The sequence below is a fragment of the Sminthopsis crassicaudata genome, chromosome 3 (assembly GCF_048593235.1).
Source record: "Sminthopsis crassicaudata isolate SCR6 chromosome 3, ASM4859323v1, whole genome shotgun sequence".
Taxonomy (NCBI): Eukaryota; Metazoa; Chordata; class Mammalia; order Dasyuromorphia; family Dasyuridae; genus Sminthopsis; species Sminthopsis crassicaudata.
The window spans coordinates 653,616,879-653,627,584 of NC_133619.1; the positions used below are offsets into that span (position 1 = coordinate 653,616,879).

A 10,706-nucleotide genomic window follows, 5' to 3' on the forward strand; every position below is an offset into this window, starting at 1 on the left:
CCAGAGAAGGACCACTAGGAAATGAGTGTAAACTGTTTGCACTTTTGTTTTTCTTCCCAGCTTATTTTTACCTTCTGAATACCATTCTTCCTGTATAACAAGAAAATTCGGTTCTGCACACATGTATTGTATCTAGGATATACTATAATATATTTAACATGTATGGGAATGCCTGCCATTTAGGGGAGGGGCTGGAGGGAAGGAGGGGAAAATTCAGAATAGAAGTGAGTGCAAGGGTTAATGTTGTAAAAAATTACCCATGCATATGTACTGACAAAAAAAGAGTTATAAATATAAAATTAATTTAATAAAAGAATATCTTTGGGGCACCTAGGTGACGTAGTAGATAGAGCACCAGCCTTGAATTCAGGAGGACTCGAGTTCAAATCTGGCCTCAGACACTTAACACTTCCTAGCTGTGTGACCCTGGGCAAGTCACTTAACCCCAGCCTCAGAAAAAGAAAAAAAAAAAAAGAATATCTTTGACACAAATATATTTTGGGATGACTCAGTACCAGAATTTTCCTTTGATTATTAACATTAATAATGGGAAGTTTTGCTTGGTCATTCTCTATTTCAGGTAGGTGAGAGAGGTACAAGGATTTTTTTTCCTTATAAAAAAATTTATTTTTAACATAAAAGTGAAGTGTTAGATATAATCTACAAGTGTAGCTAAAAGAATTCTTGATTCAAGATCAAGATTTCAAAGATAGAGAATATAGAGAAAAGATAGAGATAGAAAATGATTTTATAATTTCTTGTAAAAATGCCTTCAACACTGGTGAAAATGACAACAATCAAAAACATTTCTTTTTTAATTTTGAAATTCATACAAAGGGAATCAAATGAACATTTTAAATTTACACAAAACAGAAAAATATGCCAAGGAACATATCTGCACAGTCTGGATTTCTTGAGTAGAAATGAATTCAATGAAACATTTTTTCAAAGCTTTCTCTGTCCTATTTCATTTATCATTACTGTAATAATGCCTTCCTTCTTGCCTTAGAGGATCAGGGGAGAAACAATCCCATGGCTAGTACACTTCCCACTGCTGCTAACCTCTCCTATCCAAAACAGGAAAAAGGAAAAAAAAAAAAAAAAGTTTCACTGCAGTGTGTATTCTGTCATGTCTAGCAAGATGGAAGCTGAAAATAAAGGCCTTTCCACACTGATTGTATTTAAAAGGTTTCTCTTCAATGTGGACTCTCTGATGTGTAGCAAGATGGGGGCTCAATCTAAAAGTCTTTCTACACCAATTACATTCACAAGCCTTCTCTCCAATGTCAGTTTCCTTATGTCTTCCTAGACAGAAGATATCTTTACAAGTTTTTCCACACTCAAGACTTAAAATGTTCATCAGGTTCTTTTCTAATACACATATACTGATAAGTAAGAAGAATCGAGTTCTCACTGAAAACCTTCTCACTTTTTTAAATTACGGAAAGCATTTCTTCAGTATCACTTTTCTCATGGCCACTGAGGTCTGAAGTGCACTTCACACCTACATCCCATTGATTACCTGGAACCAAGGGCTCTAGCTCTTCAGTGAAGCATTTCCTGTATTCACTACCTTGAAGATAATCACTTCCTGAGGTCACTTTCTTACAGTGAATTAGGATCACTACAGACCATCTGAATCTCTTTCTAATTCCATAGAGTTCACAATCACTCTTTGGATATTTATCTCCTTTGAAAATAAAATCCTGCAATTCCTTCAAATAGAAGTCAAAGGGACCATCAACCATGAATATTTGCAGGTCGTGGTTTTTCACAAAAGTTCCCAGCTTTTTACTCATCTCATTTACTGTGAACCCAGTTTCTACATCTGAACAAACATATACACAAAAAGACATGCACACATGTATATACACAAATAGTAATGTAAGATAAGAGTCACTACAGATTGTCAGTAACCTGAATATACAAAGCATCACAGGTGAACTCAGTGCAAGCAACGGCTTTTCATACAAGTCACATTTAAGAGACAGATTGGAGGCAACAAGGTGGTTCAGTGGATAGAGCACCAGCCCTGAAAGCAGGAAGACCTGAGTTCAAATCTGGCCTCAGACATTTACACTTCCTAGCTTTGTGACCCTGGGCAACTCACTTAACCCCAATTGTCTCAGCAAAAGTTCTAATAATAATAAAAGAGATCTAGATCATGTGTGATACATGAATCCCTAAGTACTAGACTAGTCAGAGAATTATCCTCTCCCAATGAAATATACACATTCAGTAAAGGCAGGAGCCCAAGCCGTACCAAATACTTAATGACAGCAAATTAGAGTCTTCTTTCTGATGGAATATTTTTTCCTAATTAATGAGACTTGAGTTCAAATCTGGCCTCAGACACTAAACACTTCCTATTTATGCACGTCACTGAACACCCATTTCTTTAGCCAAAAAACAAGAAAAAGAATAGGAAAGGGGATTCTACCTCAATGTTTAATGAATGACACAGGAAAAAAAAAATAAAAAGACATGAGAAAGATACCAAAGATTAGAACAGAAAAGATTTATGCCATCTCCTAAATAAAAATTGCTCAAGAATATATTTGAGATAAATATATTTTGGAATTAGAAAGTACAGGAATTTTGCATTGATTATTAACATTTATAATGGAAAGACTTACTTTTTTTTTTGTCCTTCTCTATTTCAGGTGGGTGAGAGACATATAAGGATTTTTTTTCCTATAAAAATATTTGTTTTTGAAATAAAAGTAAAGTGTGAGGTATAATCTAGAATGTAACGTGGAGATTTCTTGATTCAAGATGTACAGTTAAAAATAGAGGTCATAAAAATAATTTTATGATTTCTTGCAATAATTTTTGTAATAATATCATCAACACCGGTGAAAATGCCAACAGAAAACCATCAATATCTGATTTCTTTAAATTTACACAAAACAGAAAAATATGTCCAGAAACAAATGGGCAAAGCCTGAATTTCTTTTTTGAGTTGTAATGAATTTAATAAAACACTTTTCAAGGCTTTCTCAGTGCTTCTGTTCTATCATTACTGTAATAATAGCTTCCTTATGATTTTCGATTAGAGGATCAGGGAAGGAACAATGCAGTAGCTAGTATAGGTCCCATTGCTAATCTTTCCTATCCAAAATAGAAGGGAAAAAAAAAAAAAAAGCAATCATCAAAAAAACCTTATACTGCAGTGTGGATTCTGTGATGTCTTGCAAGATGGGAGTTGCATGTAAAGGCCTTGCCACACTGATTACACTTAAAAGGTTTCTCTCCAGTGTGGATTCTCTGATGTCTAGCAAGACTGGAACTACATGTGAAAGCCTTTCCACAATGATCACACTTAAAAGGTTTCTCTCCAGTGTGGATTCTCTGATGTGTAACAGGATTGGAGCTAGATGTAAAAGACTTTCCACAGTGATTACATTTAAAAGGTTTCTCTCCAGTGTGCATTCTCTGATGATCAGCAAGACTGACACTCCATGTGAAAGCCCTTCCACATTGATTACACTTAAAAGGTTTCTCTCTAGTGTGGATTCTCTGATGTCTAGTAAGACTGGAACTACATGTGAAAGCCTTTCCACACTGATTACACTTAAACTTTTTCTCTCTAGTGTGGATTCTCTGATGTGCAACAAGATTGGAGGTAGTTCTAAAAGCCTTTCCACCCTGATTACATTTACAAGGTTTCTCTCCAGTGTGGATTCTCTGATGTTTAACAAGATTGGAGCTAGATGTAAAAGCCTTTCCACACTGATCACACTTAAAAGGTTTCTCTCCAGTGTGGATTCTCTGATGTACAGCAAGATCAGATTTGGTAATGAAAGCCTTTCCACATAGATTACACTTAAAAGGTTTCTCTCCAGTGTGCATTCTCTGATGTACAGTAAGATCAGATTTGGTAATGCAAGCCTTTCCACACTGATTACACTTAAAAGGTTTCTCTCCAGTGTGGATTCTCTGATGTGTAACAAGACTGGAGCTAGATGTAAAAGCCTTTCCACACTGATTACATTTAAAAGGTTTCTCTACAGTGTGGGTTTTCCGATGTGCAGCAAGACTGACACTCCATATGAAAGCCTTTCCACATTGATTACACTTAAAAGGTTTTTCTCCAGTGTGGGTTTTCTGATGTTCAGCAAGACTGACACGCCATGTGAAAGTCTTTCCACACTGATTACATTTAAAAGGTTTCTCTCCAGTGTGGATTCTCTGATGATCAGCAAGACTGACACGCCATGTGAAAGTCTTTCCACACTGATTACACTTAAAAGGTTTCTCTCCAGTGTGGATTCTCTGATGTGCAGCAAGATTGAAGCTGAATGTAAAAGCCTTTCCACACTGATTACATGTAAAAGGTTTCTCTCCAGTGTGGATTCTCTGATGTAAAATAAGATGGGAGTTGAATATGAAAGCCTTTCCACACTGATTACATGTAAAAGGTTTCTTTCCAGTGTAGGTTTTCTCATCTTTTGCTAGAATGGAGATATTTGTAAAAGTTTTTCCCCGTTGATTGCTTAAGTAAGTCTTTCCATACTGAAGATTTAAACATGGCTTCTGTCTAGGGTGGATTGTTTGATGGTCAAGCGGGAATGATCTATAATCGGAAGCTCTCCTGCATTTAGTACTTTCATGAGACACCTCTCCAGGATGAGGACTAGCAAGAGCTGGATTCCAAGCAAAGGCTTTCCCACACTGATCATATCCATATCTTTTCATTCCAAGGGGGTAAGAAAGAGATGAGTGACAGGATGAGGTTGCTTCACATACATCACTTCCTGAGGTCATTTTCTTTCTGTGATTTAGAACGGAAGGCCATCTGAATCTCTTCCCAAATTCATACAATTCACGATCACTCTTTGGATGTTTATCTTCTTTGAGAAGAAAATCATGCAATTCCTTCCAATTGAAGTCACAGGGACAATCATTCATGAAGCTTTGCATGTCGTGTTCTTTCATAGAAATTCCCAGCTTTTTAGTCATCTCATGTACTGTGAACCCAGTTTCTACATCTGAAGAAGACAAACATATACACAAAAACACATACAAACATGTAGAAACACAAATAATAAATGGAACATAAGAACCACTGCAGCTTGCGACCATATTAACTATACAAAACTTCATAGGTGTACTCAGTGCAAGCAATGGCTTATAATAATCCAAGTCATTTTTAAGAAGAGACTGACTGGAGGCAGCGAGGTGGTGCAGTGGATAGAGCACCAGCCCTGAAAGAAGGAAGACCAGAGTTCAAAGCTGGCCTCAGGCACTTACACTTCCTAGCTGTGTGACCCTGGGCACTTGTCTCAACAAAAATGATGATGATAATAATAATAATAATAAAAAAACAGAGACAGATAATGTGTGAGCCATGAAGAGTACTGGACCAATCAGAGACTTATCCTTTCCCAATGAAATATACACACTTAGCAAAGGCAGAGGCCCAAGGCCAAGATGACTAGCAAATACTTAATGACACTAGATTAGAGTCTTCTTTCTGCTGGAATGGTTTTTCCCAATTAGAGGGAAAACTCAGCCAACACACCATTGAAAACTACAGAGCAGATAAGGAGTAGGCTGCTTTTAGAGATATGTGGGGTAGTACCACATTTACTCATATGGGGAAAAAGTGAACATCCAAATGAGTTCGATGATAATAGGGAAATTCAGAAGGGATTCAATGAAAAATGAAAACGCTACAAGATTTAAAAGATTACTTTAGATTCCACATCTCTGGGAAGGCAGTGGTTAACTCTCCTAAAAGCATAAAGAAAGGTTACAGACATGTTGGTTTTTTGACCCAGTAACTAAAGACAGAGAAAGTTCACTTTTATTTGCTTCTTTTTTCCTAATGGTGTATATGGAAGTGAAAGGGCATATATATATATATATATATATATATATATATATATATATATATATATATATATATATATATTTTTTTTTTTTTTTTTTGAGGCTGGGGTTAAGTGACTTGCCCAGGGTCACACAGCTAGGAAATGTTAAGTGTCTGAGACCAGATTTGAACTCGGGTCCTCCTGAATTCAGGGCTGGTGCTCTATCCACTGCGCCCCCTAGCTGCCCCGAATATATACTTCTGTAACTCTTTTGTCATACATCCATAGTGTTCTCCAAATTGAGTGCATCAGTTCATAATTTCAGCAATAATATGTTAGTGTCCCTAACATGATGTTAAAATAATGAGATTAATCATGATAGTAAAATAATAATAACTAAATAATAATAATTAATTAATAAAAATAGTAATGAAATAATAAAATATTAACATGATATTAAAATGATGTTTTTGATCTGCTTGTCCCTAATCAATAATAACTTAGAATATATTCTCTTAAGGTTGTAAACAGTTTTAATTTCTCCATCAGAAGCGACCTATTCCTATCCCTTTGAGTATTGAGAGGTGAGCTCTTCATCTGAGAAGTTTTGTCTAGAAGGGGCCCTTTCTGTTTCTCTTTCCATTGCCTGCTCCTGCCCCTCCCTGAGCCAGAGGTGAAAGAATAGGAGGCTGAGAGCCCAGGCCAATGCAGTTGCCCCTGGAGCTTGCTCTTGGCTAACTTAGCAGAGTCTGCCTAGAGGGCATAGCCTTTTATCTGAGTCAAATCTCTGGCTAGGGAGATGAGGTCCCTCCTAAGATCCTATTAAAGTCTGGAAACTTCAGGAGTTTTATAAACTTTGCTGCTCAAAATCAATTGTGAGGCATTTATTTTTTGTTTTAGGGGAGATAGGGAGCTAAGTTTGATGAGGTAATATGGAACCTCAAAATGATGAGGTAACTTGAACCAAATCATGAGGTAAATACCTAATGAGGAGGTATATACCTCAATAGGATTAAGTGAGGTCTAGTGGCAGGATTTGGGGTACAGGGAGTCACATGGAGCTCCCCTGCAACCCCCTTGGGATTCTCTCCAAGGATACAAAGTTAAATCAGATCTAGTGGCAGTGAGAGTCCCCTGTAAATGAATTTACAGGCCCGAAAATCTAGATGGGTAAAAAGATGTTTATTACAGGGTTTGAAAGCAAAGTTAAGGTCTGGTTAGTAAAAGGCATTAGATAGAGGAAGATAAATGCCGAAAGCGGCAGGGACAGAGATTCCTTGATGCAAGCATCTTAGCTGTCATCTTTCAAATCTCTGAACCAAAGATGGTTCTAGCTTTGCTCTTTTTATCTGCTTGAAGAAGTGATGGGCGGAGCTCAGGTTAATTCCTAGAAGGCCAGATTTTTGGCAGGCTTTATCCAAGCCAGCTAGATCCAGTGGGGGGCTGGGTACAAGCCCAGACTAGTTTGACCAGATCTTGTATCAAAGGTCCAAGTCCCAAAGGAAGTTGTAGATCAAACAAGGAATACCAAAGGGCTACCGCCCTCAACAAGTTCGTCCTGTCCTATTGTGACATCTTCCTAGAACTCTCTCCCATCCTTTAAGCCCATTTTCATGGAATTTATCTAAAAAATGTGGCAATAACATCAGTTACCTGACTGAGTGTTAATTATGTAATTAAAAGGGTACATGCAAACAAAATGTTTGTGGCAGCCCTTTGCATAGTGGCTAGAAGCTGGAAGATGAATGGATGTCCATCAATTGGAGAATGGTTGGGTAAACTATGGTATATGAATGTTATGGAATATTATTGTTCTATAAGAAATGACCAGCAGGAGGAATACAGAGAGACTTGGAGAGACTTACATCAACTGATGCTGAGTGAAAGGAGCAGAACCAGAAGATCACTATACACTTCAACAATGATACTGTACGAGGATGTATGCTGATGGAAGTGGATTTCTTCAACATAGAGAAGAGCTAATCCAATTCCAGTTGATTAATGATGGACAGAACCAGCTACAGCCAGAAAAGGAACACTGGGAAATGAGTGTAAACTGTTATTTTTACCTTCTGAATCCAATTCTTCCTGTGCAACAAAAAATTCGGTTCTACACACATATATTGTATCTAGAATATACTGTAATATATTTAACATATATAAGACTGCCTGCCATCTGGGGGAGGGGGTTGGAGGAGGAAGGGAAAAAATCTGAATAGAAGTGCAAGGGATATGTTGTAAAAAATTACCCATGCATATGTACTGTCAAAAAAAGAAGTTATAATTATAAAATAAAATAAAAATTAAAAAAAGGGTACAGGCAACACCATAATGGACACAGACTTGGTGCCCTCAGATGACTGAACACTCAATCTGGGATGCAGCGCAGTGGGGATCCCTTCTGCGCGGTTTGTGCGCATTTTGAACTGAGGATGAACACCACGAAAAGAGAGGAAATGGTCCTTACCCAGGGACAGCAGGTTCTGGACATTCTCCAGTGTGACCTCCCAGTACAGCTCCTTCTGAGACGGGGGCAGGATCTCCCACTCTTCCTCAGTGAAGTCCACCACAATATCCCTGATTGTCACCAACTCCTAAACCATCAAAAGTCACTTGATTTAGTGCTGAAAGGACTCCAGAATCCATCTAGCCCAACCCTCATCAAGACAGAGTAAGTTGAAGCAGAAATGGGATTTGCCTCATATCTATCAGATTAGCTAAGAAGACCAAAGTGATCAATGCTGGAAAGAATGTGGGAATACTGGGCCACTAGGGCACTGCTGAGGAAATGTGAAGTGAGCCAAGGCTTCGAAGAGCAACTTGGAACAATGCACAATGGGCAACCAAACTCTGAAGATCTTTGGATCAAGTAAAGCACCACTAGGTCTGTAATGTTCCAAAGTGATCCTAAACAGAGGGAAAGGGCCTACATGTGCAAAAATAGGCACGGCAAACCTTTCCTGGGCACTGTGGCAACTGAGGAAATTCCCACCAATTGGGGGAATGGCTGAACAAGCTACGGCATGTGAATATAACGAAATAGTATTGTAAAATGAGAAATGATGAACAGGCAGATTTCAGAAAGGACAGAAAAACCAAACTAATGGAAAATGAAATGACCAGAGCCAGGAAAAGATTGTATACAGAATCAGCAACAGAGGGTGATGATCAATTATGAAAGGACTGTCCCTTCTCAGGAGCACAAGGATCTAAGGCAAATTCAAATGACTCAAGAAGGAAAAGGCTTTGCACACCCTAACTGAAGAAGCGATGGGCTCTGAAAGTGATTGAAGAATATAGCTTTTAGTTACTTTATTCTTTTTTTTTTCTCTTTTGATGTATCATTTTTCACAACTTAGATGAATGGGGATGTCAGTTTTAAATGATAGCACGGATAGATACCTATATCAAGTTGCCCACCATTTTGTTAGGGAAGGAGTGAAAGGATGGTGAAAAATGTACAACTCCAAATCTTATAAACATGATCCCTCCAATTTGTCATGACATGAAATTGAAAAGAATTTAAAACAAACAAGTGAATGTACCTTTTTGTATCTGGGTCCTACTTCTTTCTGACTCTCTATGAGACCCAAGAGATCCAACCCAAAGCACAGGTCAGGCAAGGAGGAGAGAGGGTGTCTGTGACATCTGAGGAAATGTAACCCCCCACTCCTGGAGTCTGCCCCACCCCAGGGGATAAATAAGCCACAGTTTACTCTCCTGCTGGTCCCTGAGCTCCCTGACTCTGGCTTTCCCTACCAAGGACCCTGACCATTCCCACCACAGGATCAATGAGATGGTCTTTATGTGGCTCCTGGCACACGGCAGGCACCAGGACACCCAACCCAGCGTCCTCACACTTCCTCTTCCTCTCTGCCCCAGGGACAGTGGCCTCCTGGCTTAGGCTTAACCAGGACCCTCTGTCCCCTGCCCTGGACTTTTTCAGTGGCTTTCTCCTGTTTGCTAAGGCCTCCTCCCTCACCTCCTGCCAATTTCTCCCTTTCTGAAAACAAGGTTTTCCTGGTCTCCCAAACTTCTGAACCTTGCCTCGGAGAGTAGCTCCCATCTACACTGTCCAGAGCAGGTGTGGACAGAGCTCAGGAGATCTTTTCTCCCCTGGGAGCTCCTTGAGGGCAGATCGGATGGTTTTCTTTCCCTTCCTCTGCACCCTCAGTGCCCCAAAGAGCACTTTTCTAAACATTTATTGACTTGATCTAAGACCTGGGAAAGGAAAGGGACAGCCCTGGGAGCATGCGGTTGGCCTTAGGGGCAGGAAATGGGCAGTGCCAAGAGGGCAGTTCCTGCCCTGCCCGGGCCCCCTCCCGCCCTCTGACAGAAGGAAGGTCTTTCTCGGACGCCCAGAGCCGAAGCTGCTCAGCTGTGGGGAGGGGCTGCACTCACCTGGGAAGAGGAGCTCTGGCTGCTCGAGGCCATCTCTCTGCTTTCAGGCTTGGGTCCTGTGCCAGACCAGCTCGGGGGAGAAAAGGACCTCAGAGGGGGGGGCCGGGTCTGGGCCTTCCTTTCTGGACCTGGATTCGGATCCCCCACAAGGAGGCAGAGAGCTTTCAGGACTGGGACAATCGGTGGCCCTGCCCCAGCCTCAGGGGAGAGACTCCACCCCAGGAGGGAGGAGGGAGGGTCTCTTCAGAACCAGGCTGGATAAAGGACTTTCTAAGGAGGGCTCAGGAATAGAGGGGGGGGGAGATTCTCAAGCTGGAAGACTGGAGCTGATGACTTACTGCCCCCCAGGGTCAGGGACCCCATGTGACATTCATGGGATAGGGGAGGTGGGAGGCCAGCTCCTGCCGATGTGGAGGGCACTGGACGAGGGGGGGAGGGGGGAGAAATGAGCCCAAAGGGAAGGGCGGGTAGCAGAAGTGGGTGAGGTGA

At 40.3% G+C, this 10,706-nt stretch overlaps 1 protein-coding gene across 1 annotated transcript; it reads right to left on the minus strand.

Moving 5' to 3' along the window:
• Positions 1 to 969: 969 nt before the first annotated feature.
• LOC141564690 (uncharacterized) lies at positions 970 to 10,429 on the minus strand. Its single transcript, XM_074307465.1, has 3 exons — positions 10,218 to 10,429; positions 8,284 to 8,410; positions 970 to 4,991 (listed from the first exon to the last, which is right to left on the minus strand). The coding sequence occupies exons 1-3, from the start codon at positions 10,248 to 10,250 to the stop codon at positions 3,163 to 3,165; spliced, it is 1,989 nt and encodes a 662-aa protein (XP_074163566.1). The 5' UTR covers positions 10,251 to 10,429; the 3' UTR covers positions 970 to 3,162.
• Between the last annotated feature and the right edge of the window lie 277 nt (positions 10,430 to 10,706).